Source organism: Dendropsophus ebraccatus, chromosome 9 (assembly GCF_027789765.1).
Source record: "Dendropsophus ebraccatus isolate aDenEbr1 chromosome 9, aDenEbr1.pat, whole genome shotgun sequence".
NCBI lineage: Eukaryota > Metazoa > Chordata > Amphibia > Anura > Hylidae > Dendropsophus > Dendropsophus ebraccatus.
Window position 1 is genome coordinate 89,554,343 of NC_091462.1, and position 24,270 is coordinate 89,578,612.

The following is a 24,270-nucleotide window of genomic DNA, read 5'->3' on the forward strand; positions in this document are numbered from 1 at the left end:
GGGGGGGACACATAGGGAAGGTGCCAGACCAGTAATTAAAGCTCATTACAAGGATATATAACTTTGTAATGTATTTTAATTGCCAGGGGGAAAAAATGACCGGAGTTGTCCTTTAAATTAAAGGATCTCAATATCATACAGAAGCCACAGCCCATTGATCTCTGAACCACATGCGTTCACCAGCCAAAAATAAACCAGATCAGCCACAGATCGTCTGCCGAAAATCCTGCATCCTGCAGTGGTGTCAAGATTATGTAGTGTCTACTTCTATCTGTCATTTCGAGGTTTAGGCCTCATTCACACTCACATTCAGCAGCTTTTCAGGACTGTATATTGTCCGCAGTCATCATCCGCAATCCACAAAATCTGTATTTTTGCAGATCTGCAATAAATGGAAAAGTGATGGTTAAATTAAGGTGATCTGCATTTTTTGAGAATATTAAGAACGTTTCTTTTGTATAAAATTATGGATCCACAAAAATTACAGACACTCCCATAGACTGGGTGACACTCCTATCAAAAGCCATAGAGGGAATCCCTGCTGCAGTTACCGCCCATACTTAAAGAAGTCCTGTTTTTTTGCAGCACTGATTGTGGATCCATAACTACAGACAGTGAGAATAGCCCAATAGGAATCAGTGTTTCCTATATTTGTCCCTAATTGCGGATCCACAATTACAGATACATTTGCAGAACACAGAATAAGGCCTAGTGTCTGTTTAAAGGGCATCAGTCATAGAAGATGGACTCCATCCCTAAGTAGTCATTTGAGTCTTTAAAACCACAAATGACATGTTTTGGGATGGGATTCTCTCTGCGCTCCTTCACAAACTCTTTCCTGTGAACATACTATATATATATATATATATATATATATATATATATATATATTATATATATATATATTATATATATATATATATATATATATAATGTCCTTCACGTAGCATTTAGATTTTCTATAACATCTAATTGTAAAGGTCCCAGTTTTAGCTTAATGTTTCCTGCCTCTCTAGCAGCTCCTGTGTATACAGTGTTGGTGAGCTGGGCAGACAAGAAATACAGGCAAAGGATTTCTTTGGGAAATGTATAGGTATACATGGTCACATTACCATGGTTATGTCCCTACCATACAGTTGTTTATTGTGCCCATACTGTGTTACTTATTACTATTATTTCTTGCTCTGCTTGCTGTTCCTCTGCTGTTCCTCCTGTAAATTACCTGGCTGCTATTGTCAGTAGGATTTACCAGAATGCAGGCAAACAGTATCAGCACTGCAAGACAGCGGGAATGGTAACACCTAGTTGACTTATCCATACATTTCTAGGAGGAATAATAGAGGAAAGACACAATGCAAAGTTCCCCAGAATAGTTTTTATGGAGTGTACACAGACTTACTAAAACAGATAATTCAGGGGATCTGCAAGACCTGCCTAGAATGACATTATGAAGAAGTGTATAATGTGTCGGGCAAATGAACTCTGATGGTGACTTGTCCAGCATCTCTTCTGTAAGGCTGCGTTTCCACATAGTGGTCACTGCATGCGGCCAGAACTACCCCTTCATGCAGTCACCAATAGCTGCACAATGTTGCTGCGATTGATCGGCTGTTGGTCGCCACATGGGGGGTGGTTTCGGATACATTCATACTTTCATATGTGTCTGTTCACCTAGTTTGGAAGATGCCTCAAGTAGCTCCTCATTTTAAGAACTTGTTCTGCTGGTTACATCCGCGTTCTTTTAGCTGCTACAGAAAATCTCTGCACAGCTGTGTTTTTCTTCCTTGCCTACTGGAAAGTCGCCTGCAGCAATTAGATGTCTGCCATGGGATGGGGACAAGGACTTGTCAGGAAGGGCTACCTAATAGAGATGAGCGAATCTACCAGTGGCTGAAAAAGTTGGATGCAGCCCTAGTCCTGGAAAACATGGATACAGGATCCATAGTGGTGTAGGTCATTGTACAGACTGCTTGAGTTAAAGGGAACCTGACATCATGGAAGTGCAGCCTGAACTATCAACATTTTGTTATACAGCAGGATCCACTGAGCAGCAGCCTTATAAATAAAGAGGATATATTTATATAATCTTCATGGGTAGAGTCAGTATAACCTATAACTTATTAATTGGAATCTCTGCTCATTCTGCTCATCTATCTATCTATCTAGCTCCTCCTGCCCTATAACATGTATATTATGTTCAGTGTGACAGGTTCCCTTTAATGTAACAAGTCAGCTGGTTTCTAATACTGACCTAAAAAGTTCCCATTGTAAAAACCAGTACGGAAAAGGAAACTCCCCCTACCTAGTAATTATGTGGGGTTTTATTATATTTACTATTGGGCAACATATTCTGTGGTACAATATGAATGCTGAATGTTAGAGAGACCGATTATTAGATCATACAGCACTAGCATATAACTAAATGTAAGGGTTTATTAGGGTTAATAGAGAAAAAATCATGTTGTGTGATGTATTTTGCAGGTTGTTATACTTTTGTGTTGCCTAGCAACCACTTGGCTTGTTATGGCGGTGACCACCATTTCAGTCTGGTCCTCTGCAGGTGTAGGGTTCCTTGTAGCTACACAGTACACCGCCTGCTCACGCCTGTTCTTGATGTTTACGTCCTACTCAGCAGTAAAAAGGTTAAAAAGACTGGACAACAAATCCCGCTGATATAAAATACAAGCAAAGCAAAATATTTTATGTTATACGCTGTATACTTTTATGTGTTACTCTTAGAACATTGATAAAGACTTCCTATAAACTTCCTTTGTGCTCTGATTTATCATGTTTAGATTTGGGTGATTGCCGATAAAGTACAGGGCAGCCATAGTCTGAGCTGTGGTACCGTCTGCCATCGACTAGGGGTCCAACCAATGGCACTAAAAGGACAGTCCTGGGACTACGGCATTGGGGTGAGTGTGGTATTTTTTTTTTCTACCTGCTTGATATTATTTTTCCTCACTGGACTCCATTCTCTTACTGCCGGTTGGGTTGTGTATACATTGAACTCAAAACAGTAGTAAATTCCTAACCTACTGTATACTATAGGGACAAAGGTACTGGGTCACCTTCACATTCCATACATGAGCTTTTTCCCATCTGAACTAATATAGTGAAACTTATAGAGGACATTTAGAAACTCGCTTCCTTCTCACAGTATATCCATACACTTACATCAGACGTACCCACTGCTCACGGAGTATGGGGCTGTCCCAAACTATCACCATCAGATGATGTGAGTGGAAATAGTTGTGGGGCGTGATGGAAAATCACTGCCCGACCCCTTTGTTCTAGGAGAGATAAGCTGCGGTCAGAGCTCTGGCTGTGGCTTACTCCTCCCCTCCCCATAAAAAAGCACAGATACAGATTTAGGTTTCTACAACCAACAGGGACTCTCTTCTCCCTTATACTTACAATAATAGATACTGTGGAGTGAATAATACTCCCCTCCATCCCCCTGTAGAGTCTGTTAAAGGTTCTTCCCTTTTTGCCCTGAAGATTTGGATGCTTCCCCCATTGAAAACTCCTTCCATTTCCTGCTGCTATCTTTAAAGGGGTATTCTGACCACACTGATCAGCTGTTCTGCACCAGCAGAATGGAGTTTGTCTCCTGTGGATAGCTTGCTAGTACATTTTGCCCGTAAACCATTTTAACATTGTGGCGGTGGAGAGAGCTCAGAGAGCCCACACAGAAGCAGCAGGACAACCGGCTATGTATAGAAGTTACACAGACTCTGTAGCAATAAACTGGTTAAACATTTTAAAGACTATTCAAAAAGTTACTATTGCATTCAGAAAAAATTGTGAAAGGGTGTCTATATCCTTTAACATTGTATCTATGATGGGAATATGGAGTTCTGTATCAGAAAAATAGAGATCCATGTGCTATGCAGGTATGATACAGTATTCCATTGCTGATGCTTGTGTTGCTTTGTCTTTCAGGGAGGCTGGGAGCATGTGACGGTCAGGGGTAATGCAGGCTACCACAGTGTCCAGTCTGAAACCAGTTCCTCAAAGACCATAAGCAGTAATGCAGATGGCAAAAAGAAAGAGCCAACATCATCTACTGAGTCTGAAAGTCCAAACAAAAGTGCTGCGGGTTGTTAATATATACAGACAGTAGCCATATTTACACTCAATAGACTTACAATTTAGAGACTGCCAGAGGGTACATGGTGCATGTAGGTATTACTGATGCATTACCTGCAGTTTGCTTCAAGGCTAGAGCTTCTTAGGGATCTTTGTCATGCAGCAGGATGTATTCTGTGTAATATATCGCCTGTCCTGCTGAGTAATGTGAGGTCTGAGAGGTTTACTTCTTCCTAAGAAACAGTCCCTCTTCCCCATGCACTGTGTATGGTAATGTAGCCGCAATACCAGACACCACCCATGGGTAACAGTAGCGCTGTTTCTGGAAGAAAAATCAACAACCCCCCTTAACATCAGAAATGGAACCGCAAAATTACAGCCATGATCAAAGTCATTGTGTAGCTTCAGTATTGGGGAAGAAGAAGGCGGCGATACCATCCCTGCTGTGGTAGCATGCACAGGAATAATCATCTCATGTGTCATAAGCAAACAAGTCCATCATATGTAAATGATTTTCCCTCAAACTGTGTAAATGTGGTAACTGTGAAACGCATGGTTCATTCCTGGTGCGCACCTCTTCCTGCAGTGACATCCTGGGGGCAGGGAAATGGGAGCATTGGGAAACTTTAATTTATTTGTAAACTTTACTTAGATTTTATTGTATTTTAGCCTTTGTTGGATGATAATTGTTTTGCACAGGGACTGCCCTGATCTTTATGTATCAATGGTCTGGAGCAGTGACTCTGCCTATAGGTATTCCTTGTAAAGGAATCTGCTATGTGATCCAAAATTTCCTGTATAGATGTCCCTCAGGGTACAGATTAGGTATCCCCATCTCCAGCTGTGTTGTCACTGGCTATACCTGACTGTCCTCTACATAAAAATGAATGGAAACTGCAGGTGCAAGTGTATGGGCTGCCTCACAGACATTCTAGGGGCCATACTTACTACACACTGAAAACACATTTATTACTGGATTAAGATGCATAAGGAGAAAATGAGGACAGTGTCTGTGCATGCACACAGAATGGTAAATGTCATTTTTAGGCAGAGATGCACTTCAAAGAGAATTCGTCACCAATTCTGTCCTTTCTGTTTGAGAAAATCCATGCAGTACCCATGATGGAACAATTGTGGATGACCTATTCTTAGTAAGAATAATAGAGGAGCGGCACATCACAGGACTATAAGAATAGATGATCCAGAATTGTTCCTTCATGGGTATTGCATGGATTTACTAAAACAGACAGGTCAGGAGGGGCGACATCTTAGCAGGTGACATAGCTCCCTGAAATGATCTGGGGATGAGATGACCAGTATTCTGTACACCAATACATCTGCCCACCATCTAGTCACCCTCAGTCAGTCAGGAGTGCCCATTTGTTGCATGCGACATCATTTTCTCAGATTTTTTTCCTAGTAGAAAGTTGAAATTATCTAAAGATGTCACACTAGTCCTCTCGTCACTTCTGATTGGCTGAGATAGTCATTGAGGCATGGCAAGCCTCATCGCACCCACAGCAGACTTTGTTTCAGTTTGACACCCCTGGTCTGAAATGAAGACGTCACTCATGGTCACATGCTATAAGATTACCCGCAGATTCATGTCCGTGAAATCTACAGCAAATATGGAGCCCTTTAAACGAAGACATCTGTTAAAAACAAGCCAAGGTGAGTTACCGCCAGTCAGGGGGTCACAGCGAATGAAAATGAAGTAGCCCTCCATTTTTCTTCCTTAGATGATGTATATGCAGGACACGTCTGGTTGCGGATCAGTAGCAACCATTGGTTTCTGTTTCTTAGGTTATGTAGAAAATATCCAAAGTTACAAGGGGATGAGAAATCTAATATAAATTTCCTGTAAAAGCACAATGTCAGTATCCAGTGGTACAAGTCAGGGTATATTACGATGTAAGTGATGTCAGCATTAGGGAGGAACTCTCACCTTCAGCTTTTATGATCTCTCCAATATCTGGTAGATGCAGGTCCCATCTGTCTCCACAATGGTGCTCCCCTGTGCTCCCTGTGCATATACACTGTCACTTTCTTCATCCATTCTTTGCCTAAATGTGGCATTAGGTGTCCGCCTTATCGGGGGACCCCTGGCCTGGAGATAGGTGGGCGTCCCACATGTATCAGACATGTATGGCATATCCTAAGGTAGGAATGCTACTTTGACTATTTGTAGACATGACATTTATAAAGATATGTTTTAGTAGTGTAATATTTAAGAAAAATGTTTATTGATTTTTAAGGCACTTTAAGCTCTTTTATTCTCTTGTGACACTCCGGTGATGCCCGACATGAAGGCTGCAGCCTGTACATACATAACATTGCAAAGATTTCTCAACCTGTTACTAGAATGATGTGAAATGAAGCGGTCTTGTTACCAAGTCATAACTGCACCTACGGGAGGCGGTGTACTGTATATGTGCTGACTACTCTGGCAGAAACCTACACACTCCTACTGTAGCAGACCCTCTCCTGTGATATTGTATGCAGTTGATGTATATCTGCTGTACTGTGACTTGGTATATACACTGTTTTATTAGTGCCAGCTTCCTATGCAGCTAGTATTAGGTAGGTCATTGGCATCATGGGCCTGTGGATACAATGGTAGATTTGGACCAAAAAGGCTGCTGCTTTAGGGCCAGGGAAAGAGAGAGATTGGCATTGCCAAGCTATTCTTTCCAACACAGTGCCCAGAGACTTAACTAAAGATACCCTTACCTCCCATCCCTTGCTGTTTGCACCATGGGTGACATGCAACTAAAGCCTACAAATATACTAACATTTCACCAAAATTTTAAACTGTTGCTATAGGACCAGTGGAAGGGTGGTGGGTATATGCAGACATGTCTGAACATGCCCTTACCCCCAATCCACCGAACCTTTATTGTCACAGGGAAGAAGGTGGCATTCTTACATCTGATATCCAACCTCATGGTTGTCATAGAAGCCATGCAAGCTAAAAAATCATGAGTTTGCAGCAATATGTCACCCTCTATGGTGACTTTATCTTACTTTACACCATTATGAACCAACATCTTAGAAGCTTATGCTTGGTAGGAGTTGCTGTAGCTCTTTTATGTTTTATGGGAATTACTAGTGATAGTGAATAAATAGTACCTGACTGTATTCATCCGCCCCTCTCCTGCATCTTCTGATACCTCCGATGGCCATACACATTACATGGATGTCAGCTAAACTTACTTACTTAAATATCTAATAGATATGGGGTCCTCCTTATTTCTCCCCTGGGGCGAAAGTCTGGAGAGAAAAGGATAAGGCTGTTGGATTTCATCATGCCTGATTCTTTTGTTCTTGAGGGATATCCTCTATCTCTATTAAGAATGCATACATGTTTGCTCAACCTGAGCATGCAAGTATATGGGCATGGGGTCAAGGGATAGCCAACAGTTATCTAATGTGTATGGGCAGCCTTACTTATTAAAGAAGTTCAAGGGAGGCCTGGATGCTTTTCTTGAACAATATAATATTACAAGTTATGGGCATTGGATTTCCGGTGATACGTTGATCCAGGGATTGTTCTGATTGCCATTGGAGTCGGGGGGAGTTTTCTCCCTGTGATGGGACAATTGTCATCTGCCTCATAGGGGTTTTTGCCTTCCTGGATCAACACAGTAGGGTTTCCCTAGGTTGAACCTGATGGACTCTTGTCTTCTTTCGACCTTATTTACTATGTTACTTACTGATTAGTTGGAATATTTAGACACATTTGTCTCAGATTTATAAATCTGGGTTAAAGAGTCACTGTCGTATTTTTTTTTTTTTTTTTGCAGAAATCAATAGTCCAGGCGATTTTAAGAAACTTTGTAATTGGGTTTATTAGCCAAATCTGCCATTATCTGCATGTAAAAAGCCTTTTCCCAGGTCCCCCCCTCCTTCCTCTTTTTCATCCACTCTGAAAAATCTGAAAATTGTGACTTGTTGCAGGAGTCGTCCCCTGTCTGCTCTAGGGAGAGGGAAGGAGGGAGTTAGCCGGCAGCAGAAAGCAGATAACAGAGGATTACAGGCACGGAGCTGGGTGACAGCTGTAATCTGAGCTCAGACAGGTCACTGGTGACTGTCACAGGAGATATCCCGTGAGGGATTTGTAGATTAACTCTTTGTTGTCCTGTTTTGGTCTTTTCTTTAGCTCTCTCCATAGGAGAACAATGAAGACAGGGGGGAGAGCTTCAAACTGCTTTTTCATATTTAAAGTTTTATTTATTTTTATATGAGAATAACAAACAAAGGACGTTGAGTCCTCATCAAAACATAAAACAACATCAAAAAAAAGGAGAGAGAACAATGACAAGGCGTTATCCATACAGTACAACAGACAGTCAAGGGACCCAGCTGCTAGGTGACAAAACTGCTCGCCAGATATACCCACTCTTGCAGGTCATATCCAGCACTATGGCCACTTACATTGGCCCTGACCTGTCATAAGCAATAATAGTAGAAATGTTGGACGCCCTAAGTGTGCAGCAGGATCTCACGACCGTAGCCACTTATAGATTACATGTTCTTACGAAAAACCAACTTAAAGAAAGGCCTGTCATGAGCCAGTAGACATATATTGAGAGTAACAGAACAAGACAAGGACAAAGAGACAAAATGAAGGGAGGGAGGGGGATACTCTACGTCATCTAGATAGTATGTGGTCACAGCAACATATGTCATGGAAGATAAGGAATATCACTCGGCTGCGCCTACAATTAAGGCGGTGAGATTGGGTAGCGAGGGGGGGAGGCACTTCCCAGAGCGATCTTAAATATCCGCGTCCCTATATGAGTCTGAGGAACGGAAGAGCAACCATGAGCTCCATGTGGCTGTATACTTCTTTACAGCTGTTGGGGTGACCGCAACAAGATTCTCCATGTCATGAATTTGGGCAATTTCGGCATACCAGTCATCTAGAGTAGGGGGTTCCTTGGTCTTCCACCGTCGGGGAAGTACTGTCTTTGCCGCCTGCAGGAGATGTCTGGCTAAGGACTTCTTGAATCGGGATTGGGCAGTGGGAAACATATACAGCAGCACCGCTTCCGGGGTGTTGGGAATAAGGATGCCCGTGACAGCGTGTATAGTACGCAGGATAGACGACCAGTACCCCCGCAGTCGTGAACATGTATGCCAAATGTGTGTCATAGTTCCCTCAACCTCCTCACAACGCCAGCACACAGCAGGTGTCGTGGGATACCACTTGTGGAGAAGGGCAGGAACACGATACCACCGGGAGATAATCTTATAACTGGTTTCCTGCGCTTTACAAGCCAGTACTGCCTTGTGCGAAAGAAAAAAAGCCTTAGACCATTGTTGTGGTGTAAAGCTTTTCCCCAACTCCGACTCCCATGCAGAACAAAACGATGGTAGGTGTTGCGAGCCCGAGGACAGCAGCTGTTGGTATATCAAACTGCTTTTTCATGATAAAAATGCATTTTTCGGATAATAAACCCAATTACAAAGTTTCTTAAAATCGCCTGGACTATTGATTTCTGCAAAAAAAAAATTTCACGACAGTGACACTTTAACATCTCAATAGCTGTGGTCCCTTGCAGTTATTCTATCTCAGTAAACTATACACAGCAGCACAGTGATGGCTGGATATTGGAAAAGGGAAGATCAGATGTAAAATAAATGCAGATATATAACAGGGTTAGGGGTCTACACTACTGCTAAGCACTCTCTGTAACTTCCCTTTTCTAGGTTGGTATTTCTGTTTTATAGCAAAGTTTATTTGTTTATGGTTTTAGTTTCCTTTAATTTTTTATGAAAAAATAATAATCAGGATTCTCTATTCTGGATCCATATCTGTTGTTGTTTTTTGTTTTTGTTATTTTGTTAAAAGTTATGAAAACGAATCAAATGTGAAATGAATGAAGCCTTTTGGCATTTGCGTCTTAGCTCTTCCTGAAGAACTCTGCACAACTTCTTCTACATTGTGTTATTGTTAAATATGCAATATAATACCTTACATGACTGTGTTATATTCTTCTAAATGTGTTTGCCGGTTCCTTGAATTAAACACTGGAGGTTAAAGTGACTGGTCTTTGTTTTTTTTTGTTTTTTAAAGAAAGGACTGGATATAGTTATGCAGTATGGTGCTTAACCCTAATGACTGACTGGGATTGAGCTGCAGTTGGTGGTGGGGGTGGGGTGGGGGGGTTGTTGCTATTGTGTGATGTAAGCAATGTGCTGTGTACCCTGCCCCGAGCCAATCCATTCATTCTCTATATAGAATGAATAGAGCTATATTCAAAACGAAGGAGCCGGGGAGTACGGAGGTCGGATCCTCTGCAATCTCTTACTTGTCCCCTATCCTGTGAATAGTTAGTTTAGACAAGTTAGTTTTAAGTGGAGTGTAAGTCTACAGAATTGGGTCAGAAAACCAAGTGGGCAAATACAGTACCAAATCAGCAGAGAAATGGGAAGTCAGAGAAGGGTAAGCCTGAGGTCAGAAGATCCACAATAGCGATACTGGTAAATACCAACCAAATCCCAGTCCAGGGTGTGATTGGACATGCCCTCTGACCTCCAGGCCACACAGATCACAGACTGGTAAGGAAGAAGTGGTGAAGGAACTGATCACACCTAGCTTAACCATCTGTTTCTCTTGCTAACTTTGTTCTAGGCTGCCGATGGGTGTGTTGGAATCCAATGAACACAGCAAAGAGTAAAATAGAGCAGTATTCAGACCATTGCAAGATAAAATATAATAAATGTGCAAAATTCTGGTCAACCACTCATCTCCTGCAGTACTTTACAGACAGAGGATGGAGCTGAAGCCCGAAGGGCACATATGTTGCACCTATCAGCTCATCTCTGAAAGTATTTTTCACATGTAATATGCTTTTGTGCTTTTAACAGCAATGTCAGAGAGTGTAACACGGCACATCTAGCACATACAATTAAATAACTTTTATTAACCCTTTTCGTGGCAATAATAGAATTTTTTTTTTTATTCCTTTTAATCTTAAACATAATATATTCTTTGCATCACTACAGTTACACTGATACCAAATTAGTAGTTTTTTAAGTATTAGCTCTTTGGCACTATAAAAAAATATTTTCCTTGGGGGGTGGGAAATCCAAAATAAGGTAGCTGGAGGTAGTTTTTATTGATACCATTTTTTACGTATACAGTATATAACTTTTTGATCACAATTTTTTTTAAGGCAGATTAAGTAAACTTTTACAGCACTTCATATAATAATGGTAAAATTTTATAGCTCAGTTCGTTGCAAATGTTGTGATACCCAAAATGTATAGTTTATTTTACATAAATTCATTTAGTATGGAGAATAAAATGAGATGTGCTCCTCTTTACTGTGGGCTAATTCATAGAATAAGATTGAGTAAATGTATACCTTGCACTATACTTTTTTTTTTTTTTTTTTTTTAAACATGTGAGCCTATCATCGGTCATGGGTGTATGGTACTTGTATACATCATAGAGTTCCCTGACGTAAAGAGGGGCAACTAAGACAATTCTACTTTACACCCATTTGATAAATCTCCCCGATTGTGACCATAAAGTTAACTTTACAGGGCTTGTTGAGTTCATAGAGGTTTTTCTTCTACATTTCCATGGTCAGCTCTATTTCCTTAGTGTTATAATATTAAACTTAATAAGACAAGTAGTACACGCATACAATGCTTATAATATCCATTTATTAAATCTTGCAGGTATCAGTGGCCTTCATCCTTTATGTATAGATTGTGGATCAGTATTGTAACTGGATGCTGAGATCTGCCCCTGACTCAGGGTCTTTATAAATGACTAAAAGTAAGAAAAACCGCATACACCATAATTATGCTGAAATATAATGGCGGCTTGACAGACACTCTACCTTGTCCATATTTATCGTGTTGGGACAAAAATTGCAGAAGGAACTTAACGGGGAACAGTCCGCAGCAACAAATCCACAAATGAAAAAATGTTCCAGCAAAAAAAGTCCTTAAAAAAAACTTTCATAAAGCACAGCATGTGAACAGGTACGTGTAAGTTAGACGCATTTCGATTGTAACCAGCTGTGATAAAGGCTGGTTACAGCCGAAACACGTCTAGCTTACACATACCTGTTCACATGCTGTGTTTTATGGAAGTTTTTTCTACAATAAAGTAAGTGTTTTTAAGGTCTTTATAAATGACTGCCTTAGCTGATCCCATTGTGTAGCTGTTTAGAGCGAGACAGGTAAAACCCAGCCTTCCTGAATATTTTTCCCTGAGAAGTGATGCCTGTGTGCAGACACTTACTATCATTGACCCTGCCCAGGTTATATATCTATATATGTTCCACCAAACATACTAAACTTTGTGAAAAAGAATGACAGTAAATCAATAATAAAAAAAAAATATTAGTACAATAGAATTTCTTCTTTATTTTACCAATGTCTCTATGTCCATTGTTATCAGAGCAAATAGTTGCAGACTTATTCCAAGTGCGAATGAAGAGACAGATACAGAACACCCCTGATACAAACCACATTCTTAGCGACATGAGTGTGATATTACTCAACCTTTATACAAAGTTTAATCCTATACATTATTATTTTACAATATACGTATATACTCCAAACAGATATGAACGTACATATCCTGTATCCAGACCGTTAAGCGAGTTGGCACTTGGCATGTCAAGGTCTGGTAGTAATGGTAGTTCATTGATTTAAAGCGACTCTGTACCCACAATCTGACCCCCCCAAACCATTTGTACCTTCGGATAGCTGCTTTTATTCTAAGATCTGTCCTGGGGTCCGTTCGGCAGGGGATGCAGTTATTCTCCTAAAAACAACTTTTAATCCTGCAGCGCTGTGTCTAACGGCCGGGGCTTACATTTGTATATGCATTAGGCTGGCACCACCTCTCTGTCCTTCCTCCCCACCCTCCTCATCATTAGGAATGATCCAGGAACATTTACTGCTGCTTGAGCTTTGCACAGGTGTATTAATGATGCAGCCCATGTTCATTATACACACAGGTGGGGAATAGGAAGCAATCTGCCTGGAGCATTCCTAATGATGAGGAGGGCGGGGAGGAGGGACAGAGAGGGTGTGCCAGCCTAATGCATATACAAATGTAAGCCCTGGCCATTAGACACAGAGCTGTAGGATTAAAAATTGTTTTTAGGACAATAACTGCATCACCTGCCAAACGGACCCCAGGTCAGATCTTGGATTAAAAGCAGCTATCCGAAGGTACAAGTGGTTTGGGGGGGGGGGTCAGATTGTGGTTCCACCCCATTGACTGGGAATGAGATGAAATTCCAGATACTGGCAAAGGTGGCGCTGTTTTCAATGAGCAGGAGAAGTCAAACCTTCCAGAACCTCCTGTCTAGGTGTCAGTATGGGGTGTTGGGCTGGGGGAGTGCTTCTAGCAGCACCCCAATGTCAGACTAAACTTCGGCAAATGTTTAACCTTACCAATGATGTCACTTGCTTCCATGTCCCTGCCAACTAGCTAATGCTAGAAGAGGAAATGCAGGTTGATCAAACAAGATCTTTGCTAAGTCGTAAGCCAGAAGATAAACATTTCATTTAGCAGGAGAAGCGAGCACGCACATAGCATGGTACACGTCTAGCTAGATAACATTAAAGACTGTCACTTGGCAGGGAACTCTATCCGTTGTGTGCCCCTCTGGCAAAAGGGAAGCGACCTTCCTGACATTTCTTTGAACATTCAGCGGTTGCATTTATTTGGTTTAAATATTAAATCTTCTTTACAGATCCTGCTCCTCGGAGTCCTACACGTGATCCCCTGCCAGGAAATTATCGCTTCGAGGAAGCGGCAGCACCCAGCTCACCCAAGTCAATGCTAAGCACTACACCAAGGCAATCCATCACCCACATCCGTCAGTCACCTCCTCCGGGCAAAACAGAAGCTGACAGGTGAAGACCTTCTCTACCATGAGGGGTGACTGTCCTCTATGGGACAGGATTTGTCTCACCCTATGGGCTGGAGATGTGCTCTTTAGCTTTGGCTGTCCAGGCATAATGGGAATTGTAACAGATAGAGGGCCGAAGGTTCCCCATCTCTGTTCTAGGTGCATCTCATATTCTACAAATGTTATAGTCAATAGAGAGTCTTTCAACAAGTTATCCAGGCTTAGAAAAACATGGACTCTTTTTTTGTCCTCAGTTTACCCTCAGCCGGTTGCCGGGGATCCCTAGAGTCAGACATAGTGTAACCTCAGGCTAAAGCATTCGTCTATCATAAGACAACCCTTTTAGTACCATGTACCAACCCTTCTAGTGTATAGTGATTGTCCCACGAAAGCAGCAGATTGATAAAAAAAAAAAATAAAATATATATATATATACATACATTATTTGCTAAAAAGTGCTGTAGAAGTAATACAGCCAGGAGATAGTAATAGCATCGTCATTGTATAGGTCCAGCAACTTGAGCAAAATTTTAGAGTGTTACTGCTATTTAGGAAAACTTTTAACATCAAAAGTTTGGATTGGTCAGGTCTGGGTGTTCAGACCCCCCCTGATCACTAAAACAAGCTGGGAGAAGCACTGGACTAAGCACTTCTCTCCACATCTTGTTGCAGGAGACAGATTTTATAGTAAGTTTATGAAGAATGTCCCTGCTGGAAGTCAGGGAAAGAAGTGCTCAGCTGAGTGCTTCTCCCGGCTTGTTGTAGTTGTTAGTGAGGGTTTTAACACTCAGAACCCCGACTAGTCAAAACTCTAGGACATATGAAAAGTTTTGTTTAATGACAGTAACTCTTTAAGATGAACGGTACATTGATTTAGGTTGAGTCTACTGCCGAAATGCTGCTGGTCAGCTATAAGATTCACAACTGTGGGTTTTTACCGCATTGATATTTCCATAATCCACTCCCAGAATCCGCAATTCTGCAACAAGTCGGCACAGCTTGGTGTGGATTTTCCAACATTGGTTCTCTGATGCAGAAAGTCTGCTGTATTTCCACCCTTAGCTAAATAGCAGAATATGCAGGTTCACCCAGGTCTAGGTAAGTAGAGTTCTTTTTCTATTAGAGATGAGCGGAAGTCGAGCATGCTTAAGTAAGATTGTTTGGCATTTGAATAATGGAGGCTGAAGAAGTTGGATACAGCGCTCGGGTGTCCGGGAAAACATGGATACAGCCATATGCACCTTAGGGCAATGTTCACACAATGTATGTTTTGCATAGATCACGGCCGTTATTGCAATTTGCAAAGACAGTCGTGGTTAATACAAAACATACATTGTATTTGCATGAATGGAATCCCGGACGGAGTGTATACACATAGTATGTGCTCTGGCCGGGATTCCAACCAGCCACACGAAAAACTGACACGTTGGTTTTGTGCAACCGCTATTCCTTGAATAGCGGCCAAACAAACATGTCAGTTCACACAATGGGGAGTTTGGCTCCGGCCGCACGCTCCGTTGTGTGCAAAGTGAATTGGGATGTGGGTGCATCCGTATTCAACAGAAATGAAGATCATCTGGCCGGTACTGCAGTACCAGCCTGGATGAGCTTCAGTAACACCGGCTGGGTCACAGAACGGTCGGTGTTTCACGCTGTGTGAACCCAGCCTAGGGCTGCATCCAACTTCTTCTTCCACCGGTATTCAAATGCCAGACGATCAGACTTGAGCAATGCGCTCATCTCTAGTTTCTATCACTATCGTCTACCTACTTGCCCTACACCACAACCCCTAGCAGATGTGCCTAACTGTACAGTGATACCATTCCTCATTACCTAAGTCACTACAGAGAAAACACCATGAACCCCCTTCTCCAGTTTTACCCCAATAAAAGTCTATCTGCTCAATTTAAGAAATATGAATAGAAAAAATGCCATATATATATACGTGTTTGACCTTCAATATATTTTTTCAGTATTTTTCACTTTTTTTTCCAGTGCAGTTTGATGATTGCAGCAGGACAGAGAGATTCAACTACTGCCTTTATGTGTGTTGACGGGTATAAAAAAATAACATATTGTATATCATGGTCTTCTTATGCTATTAGCGCCGGATAGCCGGCTAGAGCATCCTCCGGTAGGCTCTGGTTCTGACACCTGGATTTTGAGGTGACTGAATAAAACCACTGTAACCTTTGTTTCTTAAAGGATGATGCACAAATAACCTAACAGACCTGATTGAATATATCTTCTGTGTGTAGTTATAAAATCATATCTTCCGCTGGACCAGGTAACCCCAGTCCGACCTTGTATGCAATACAAGATGTTCTTCATATACAGAGTAAGGCTGCTGTGCCTGCTAAGTGCCACTTATTATATTATAACAAAACAATATCAACCAGGTACAGATAAAGGGATTTTCACATAAAACCAGTGATCATCACATTGCGACCCCATAATTTAATAATTTACATAACATTCACCTCTACTAGCCCCCCAAATTCCTCCTAAAGCCAACCTATCCACCTTTATTGACCATGGTCCCCATGACAAAAAAGTGCAGATGACTGACTTTAGAATGGAATATTTCTGTATGATACATCATTGTCATCGGACAATAGGGTCTGGTGTATTTCTTCAAAATACCAAATACTAAGGTAAAAAAAAAATTCTTTGAGTTTGACATCAACTTCCTTGCCGAAAGCTGTGGATTTGCGTAGAGTATTTTTCTAAGTGCTCATCATTGTCCTCTTCTCCGTGTTGCTGCTGGTAATGCTGATAGAGTTTCCCACCACCCCCTGTGTCAGTGTTCTGGACACCAGACAAGCACCCACTGGACATATTCAGTATGGTGGCTGTTAAGGTGTTTATGTAGTTTTTGGCCAAGGTGAGTGTTTCGATTTTGGATAATTTCTTCTCGGCCCTCACGTGTGGAATAACTTCTCGTAGAGCCTGGAAGGCATTGTTGAGCTTATGCATCCGCTGCCTCTCACGTTCATTACTCTCTAGTCTACGAACGCTGTGCTCCTTCCCCTGGGATGACTGTCTTTTCCTTCGGTTGCTGCTACCGGGCTCTTGGCTCTTATTCTTCTCCTTATACACATAGCACTTATCATTATCATCCTCACTGGACGTTTGCTGTTCCAAACTCTCTTCTTCCTCAAAGTCGATTTCCAGTCTTCGTCTTGATGATCTTGGTTTTGTCTTCATAGTGTCGGGTAAAAAGAGACAAGATAAACTGATCTTCTTCCCAGAAAGTGTCTTCTGGCTTTATACATCAAAGATCTGTAAAAAAAAAAAATACATGAGTCAATTAGAAACTGTCCTGAAACTTGGTACTGAAAGTTCACTGCACCTGGTTCATGGTGATAGAGATGGGTTTCACAACTCTCCACCCATCTAAAGTAACAAAGACCTTGGTAATAATGACGTCTGGAAGCCCCAGAAAGCCACCGGCTTATAAGGAAAAGAGGCATCTAACCAAAAGGGGTCGTCCACATTGAACAAACGTTTAAGAAATCTCTACAGCTTTGTATTCCAGCAGCTTGCTGCGATATAAGAACTCTGTTGAGCTGTATATGTAATTTTTTTTCCCCTCTAATTTGTACTCCTAGGTACTGTACAAATATTAAAGGGAAAATATCAGCATGTTAGTCCCTATAGAACACGGGCGCTGAGGATAACGTTAATTTTCTTACCTTGATCCTCAGCACTGTTTTCTGGACAGTTTGGTGCACTGGGGGCAGGAGTACCACCCTCAGTGTACCGATCTGCCTCGGCCGGCCAGCACTAATTAATGAAAATTCATTCAGAGCGATGGATGAAAAATATTTAGTAGGAGGGGTGGGCCAGCCAGGGCAGATCGAAACACTAAGGATGGTAGTCCTGCCCCCAGGGCACCAAACTGCCTCATTTTCATATCTATTAAACTACAAAGTTCCCCAAAATGGCACCAAGGGTCAAGATAGTAAATTTACCTTAATCCTCAGCACTCTGGGCGCAATAGGGACCTAACCTGCATGCCATGGAGAGGCCATAGTACAGTGTAGGACTGCCCCGGTATGAGGCCACCATAACGTGGTGGGGTAGTTTACACCATTTGCAAATGGTAACCAAGAGCCTCATTATTTTTGTGGAAACTTTTTTTTTGCAAGGGGGGGGGGGGCTGCTTTTAACTATTTTCATGTCTTCAGTGGGTCTGTGTCTTGCCATTTCGGTGAGCTGTTGCATTTTTTTTTGTGTTTTTGTGTGTTTGCAACTTCAGCCATAACAACGTGCTCCTGCCTAGTGTGAATGGTGTTCTAGGATAGCTGACCAAATTTGTCTTTTTCTGCGATACACTAAGGAGGGTAGTCCTGCCCCCAGTGCACCAAACTGCCTCATTTACATATCTAATAAACTACAAAGTTCCCCAAAATGGCACCAAGGATAAAGATAGTAAACTTACCTTAAAGGGGTTATCCAGCGCTACAAAAACATGGCTACTGTTCAGGTGTGGTTTGCAATTAAGCTCCATTTACTTCAATGGAACTGAGTTTCAAAACCCCACCCAAACTGGAGACAACAGTAGGGGGAAAGTGGCCATGTTTTTGTAGCGCTGGATAACCCCTTTAATCCTCAACACTGTGGGCGCAATAGGGACCTAACCTGCTGATGTTTTCCCTTTAACTTAAAGAGTTTTATATGACTTTTTGATTGCCTATCCTCAATGTCTGATAGGTGGGGGTTTGACACTTGGTACCCCCGTGCTCCCAGTAAACAACTTTAGTGGCCTTGCCTAGTTACTGCAGCTGAATTGCAGGGTGTCAGGCCCACAGGCCATAAAAAAAATAACTTTAATTTTAGCCAACTCTTAGACTGACTCTGTCAGTGTTAAGTGCAGCCCTTGTGTGTTAGGTATTACGGGATCCTGTACTCAGTGACGTCTAATGCTTGATTGTATATGTTTAATAGGAATAATGGGTGGAAAGAAAGGTTTTTCTAATTATGGAAAGTGCTGTAAGACAAGACTGGTGGGACAAGGTGTCTGTACTGGCTGAGACGTTGGCTGTCAATGTTATAACTGGCCCCCTGTGATGGAGGTGAATAGGCTTAAATGCATGGTTAGGATTTCTAAATCTTGCAGTGTTATTTACCAAGGAGTCTTAATCTGGAGTCTGTGTATGCAGCCCCGGAGCCTGATGGTTACCGATAAGAAATCTGAGCCTCAACGTGACAAACACAGAGCAAACATACATCAAGCAGATTCTCAGAATATGTCAGAACTTTGTTTGCTTAGAAGATGAAGAAGTGAAAATGTAAAAGCCAAGACACCACACAAGGATGAGGTGTCATTATTTATGTATCATATCCAGGTGTAGTCACTAATGGTGACCATTTAGGAACCTCAGGAATTCTTACGTGTAACTCTTCTCAAGCTACCACCTCAGCTCACCTGCAAAAGCATCAAGATCTAATGATCCAATCTGTACCGCTCATAGCAAGCTATAGCCAAAGTGGGGTCAGTAGGTACATGGTACAAGAAAGAACGACAGCTTGTATAACATTAGGGTACACCTAACTAGGAATGTAAGGAGAAAAATATCTTACAACAGCACAAACCCAATGTGGTTAGATGGGTGTCCGTCTCTCCACCCTGGCCCAGGGTGGTATAAAGTCCAACAGTGAAGTAGGAGACAGCACGTCCAGGAATAAAGTTGAAAAACGTGTTTTAATGACACACCAGTGCGCGACATTTCGGCTGAATAAGCCTTTCTCAAGCAGTAACTAGGAATGTAACTACGGTTGATTTTCGTTCAGATTTGCAGGGTTGTAGGGTTATATCAAGTTCTATGACATGGTTCACAGTAAGTGCTTCTTTCTTTTTTTTTTTGTGGTCTTACAGCCGATCCCTATTCAAATGAAAGAGACTGAGTTGTATGTCATTTTGGCCCAAATATCACCATATTATGCACAATCATGACTAAATACTGTCCGATCATGAAGATGGCTGTAAAATGGCAAACAAAAAACATAGCCTTATAATGATCGGTCAGTATTGGCCTCCTCCACACCATGTCTCCTGTACTGTTTTGTCCACGGCACAGACTAGCAGACCACTCAATACAGGAGCAGAGAGGCCAGAGGTAGCTAAAATCTCTTCTCCTGTATGTACATATCGTAGCATGCTGTGCCAACTGCTTGGAGTACTAAGTAACGTACATACAGGAGCAGGGACTACCTGATCCTATAGTCTAGCGCAGCGTTTGTCTTCTGCTGAAGGCTGTGCTCAATGACACCATTTCATCTGCAGGAAAAGATCTTTGTCCATGCAGGTGACTGGGCACAGAGCCGTGGAGAGGGAGGGTATTTTTTTTTTTTTTACTTTTTTTAACTGGGGCATCTATATAATGGCAGATTACCTATCTAGTGAAAGCATTTCCTACATTCCGGGGGCATTTACTCAATGGTGGGTTACCAACCTAATGAGGAGAGTACCTATGTACTAGGGGCACCTACCTAATGAAGGGGATTGCCTATTTACTGGGGGAACTTCCCTAATGGTGAATTACTTTTGTGGCGAGATTACCTACTGGTACTGGTAATTACCACCCAATTCTCCTCTCCCAACCCACTTACCTACCCACTCATACAATGCAGGGCACCAAGGTAGACATTTTTTGGGGTACTGATGGTAGAGAAAAGTTAGAGGATGTGCCAGAGTACAGAGCGTACGATATTTGTCTGTCAGATTCTATGGAGACAAGTCATGGTTGCAGCAGTCTCTATGGATGAACCAAATACAGAAGAAAAAGGAAAAAAATTTCTTCAAGAAGGCGCCCCCTGTAAATCACTGGATGTAACTGCAATGTAATCAGAGCCTGTGTAGTGCTGGGAACATCACTATATGGGTACTGTATGGAAAGATAAGTGTCTGCGTACAGTGATTTTATTAAGTATTTGTTTAGCAGTATTATCCAGTTATTATGTGGTGGTAATAGTAGTGATCATAGTGAGTTAGAATTATATGCAGTAGAAATGTCATGTTGGTGTAGTGGTGTTATTTTATCTTATAAAATCCTGCTTGTGCCTCTGATGAGTGGTGATTTTTACACTGTAGGTATCGCAGTGTAAGGTTTGGTGGGGGGCACAATACTTTGCCTTGCCCTCGGTGCTGCCAGCCCATGCTGCCACTGCCCAAACGTACACTAGATACATTGCCTCTGCTGTACAACACTTTTGTCTCTTCCATGGTCCTGCACTGCCCTCTACCCTATATGTCATACAGAACAGCACAGCAGACCTGACACTAAATGAATGTATATGTGTGGGACATGGCCTCAATGTAATCGCTAAGGGTACACTGCCATATGTAGGGTCCGTAGATACACATGTCAGGGGAAGTTGTGGCCGCAATATTCTCATGATGTATGCCACCTAGCCTGACAGGAACTGACTGGCACATAGCCACCAGAAAGTCTCTGTTTCCTCCTGAACCAGCATTTCTATTTTCCATGCATTTTTTTCCAGTTTTTTTTTTATGCTAATACATTGCTTTAATAAAGTTATATACCTTTACTTTGCAATATAACTTTATTTAAAAAAATGTATTGTTTTTTATTTACATATATACTTATGTTGACTGGCAGCAGTAAGGGGCAACATGGCACTCTCTGCTGCCACCGACGTTTGTTAGGGACTGTAGGGCATTTCCCATACCCCTGTGCAGGGCCCCTGCTGTTCCGTTCTCCCTCTGTACTGTATATTCTCATATACAGTACCAGGTGGGGGGTTGCCCAACATGATCGTGGCGATTGCTATCACTGCTCACTGTGCAGGGGCTATTAGACATAGTGATTGTGTCGGCCAACTGCACCCCTTCCCCCCAGCCCCATTTTTTTAATATAAAGTTTTTTTAAAAAAAGGTTTTATCAGTAGAGATGACCACGTTCCTCTCCCTGCCTGTTTATGACCTAGGCGGCCACATAGACTTGTATTGGAAATAAATCTAGGTCATGGTCTCGGTCCGTCTAGTTCCAAGCTCATTCTCCTGATTGGTTCTGTTTTTTTTTTTTTTTTTAATTACAGTGACTGTTTTCTTTAGTGCCTCTATGGAACGTGATGTAACAATCTTTGATAAAATGTATAATGATTTGTATAATACTTGTAAATAGTATGTCCAAATTAGGTAAAGGGAGTTTTTCAGGCTAATATGAATGATAGGCTATCCTCAGGAGAAGTAAGCAATTGCTGATCAGTGGGATGCAGACACCGGACATCCCCACCAATCAGCTGTATGGCACCCGCAGTACACAGCGAACATCAGCTGGCTCCAGTCGCTGCATAGTGGCCTGACCTGGTTACTGTCGCTTGCCTCCTGTTTATTAGAAAGGGAGTTAAGCTGCAGTAACAAATCGCCACCACTACATGGGGAGAGGAGATGGGTCATAGTAGGACAACATTTTTTTTGACAGTTTGAAACAGATGAAAAAATAGAAAGTGCAAGCCTTCAATGAGAGCAGATGTCACATGTGAGTCATCAGATTCAACTATTCCACGTAGTAGAGTCATTCACCTTCTCTTTGGCAGTTATTAAGAAGACGTTGAAGGGAAAATATTTTAAGAATGGTATGTCTGCACTATACAATAAGACATTATAGTCTTAGGCCACTAGAGATGAGCGAACTGGGTTCGGGTTCGAGTCCATCCGAACCCGAACGATCGGCATTTGATTAGTGGCGGCTGCTGAACTTGGATAAAGCTCTAAGGCTATCTGGAAAACATGGATACAGCCAATGACTCTATCCATGATTTCCACATAGCCTTAGCGCTTTATCAAACTTCAGCAGCAACCGCTAATCAAATGCCGAAAGTTCGGGTTCGGATGGACTTGAGCATGCTCGAGGTTCGCTCATCTCTATAGGCCACGTTAACACAACAATTTTTTTCAAATTCAATTAATTACGGCTGTGGATGTGATTAATTCAAAAGCTACTTTGCATTGACAATGAAAGGAATCCCGTCCAGAGTGTATACACATAGTATATGCTCCGTCTGGAATTGCAAGTGGCTGCAACGAAATCTGACATGTCAGTTTTGTGCAGCTGCTATTCATTGAATAGCTGCTGCACAAAACTAACAGTGCAGACAATGGAAAGTGCGGCTCCGGATGCACTTTCCATTGTGTGCAATGGTGAATTTGGATGCAGGTGCACATGGATGCGCTTGCATTTCAATTCACAGAATTGTACGTTGTGTGAACGTGGCCTAAAATTGTTGCCAAAAATCCTGTCTTGCATCCATCTTGCCCAATTGCTCCCACCAACATGCACACACAGTTTGCCCAACCATGCATGCATTTTCTATGGCAAGAGGAAGAGGGTAGCCACTTCCACCTCTGTACTTTGTACAATACAAAGATCAATTCTCATTTCCAATGAGACTGGTGGGTTTGGTCATTGCCTAATGTGTCTTGGCACCTAAAGGTCCTTGTCCTTATTGGCCTGGAGTATTGCAAGAAACGCTCATTTGGCCGATACTTCTCTTTATAGCTTTGTAGTCAAATGCAATATACAGTACTCCTGTTATCAGTTATCAGCCATTACAGACCATAGTGATCTCAATGGTTTTACTGTCAGAACGCCCAGATAAATCCCTGCGCCCCATGATCACTGCTTAATCTCAAATATCTGCAATTCTGAGAAGCTTGAGATACATAACCAGACATATGTGACTTACAGTAAATGCATGTTTATAAACTTTCTGTGGTACCTTTAAGTGCCCCTTTAAGGAGAAAGGCCATTATAAAGATCTTAAACTACCTCTTGAGAACATAAGTTGAATATATTATGCAATAAGACAATCATGTAGTGTTGTGTACATAACGGATGCGGAAAAAAAACCTCACAAACTATTAAATAACGATTGAGAAACTTACTAGGAAAAAAAATCAGTTAAGAGGCTTTACACGGAGAACTATCTTTTCAGGAAATGTGAGTCATGACATCTCTGATAACAGCCGCACAATGCACAGATATCCCCAGAGCAGCCCAACCGCTCTCACATCGGCCAGTGTGCCTAACAACCAGCTATCAAGTCCAAAATACGAGAGCGAAGATGGAAGTAAAGGTGTTATTAGTCAGTGCCCTCACACTGTGTCAGCAACATCCATCGGAGGTATACTTTAGGGAGGGGGTCCTAAAAAGTTTACTGTGCAGTACTTTCTTTATGGGATTCAGCTAAGTAGAATAGCATTAAAGGGAATGAATCACCCCAATTGGGCTCATATGGTTCCCTGGAGCACTGTATACAG

At 41.9% G+C, this 24,270-nt stretch overlaps 2 protein-coding genes across 9 annotated transcripts in view; one reads left to right on the plus strand and one right to left on the minus strand.

Annotated features, from left to right (window-relative positions):
• Nucleotides 1-10,133, plus strand: part of TECPR1 (tectonin beta-propeller repeat containing 1) — a 61,608-nt gene extending 51,475 nt beyond the window's left edge. For 5 of the 6 annotated variants that reach the window (XM_069983809.1, XM_069983813.1, XM_069983811.1 and 2 more), the window contains 2 exons: nucleotides 2,796-2,915; nucleotides 3,946-10,133. In XM_069983809.1, coding sequence (XP_069839910.1) covers nucleotides 2,796-2,915; nucleotides 3,946-4,110 — 285 coding nt within the window. In that variant the 3' untranslated portion in view covers nucleotides 4,111-10,133. Of the gene's footprint in view, nucleotides 1-86; nucleotides 379-2,795; nucleotides 2,916-3,945 lie in introns of those variants that run through there. The other variant, XM_069983814.1, reaches the window with a different exon arrangement.
• A 3,108-nt stretch (nucleotides 10,134-13,241) lies between these two features.
• BHLHA15 (basic helix-loop-helix family member a15) overlaps nucleotides 13,242-24,270 on the minus strand; it is a 35,955-nt gene continuing 24,926 nt past the window's right edge. For all 3 annotated transcript variants that reach the window (XM_069981994.1, XM_069981993.1, XM_069981991.1), the window contains exon 2: nucleotides 13,242-17,264. In XM_069981994.1, the coding sequence (XP_069838095.1) occupies nucleotides 16,665-17,189 (525 nt within the window). In that variant the 5' untranslated portion in view covers nucleotides 17,190-17,264 and the 3' untranslated portion in view covers nucleotides 13,242-16,664. The remainder of the gene's footprint in view (nucleotides 17,265-24,270) is intronic.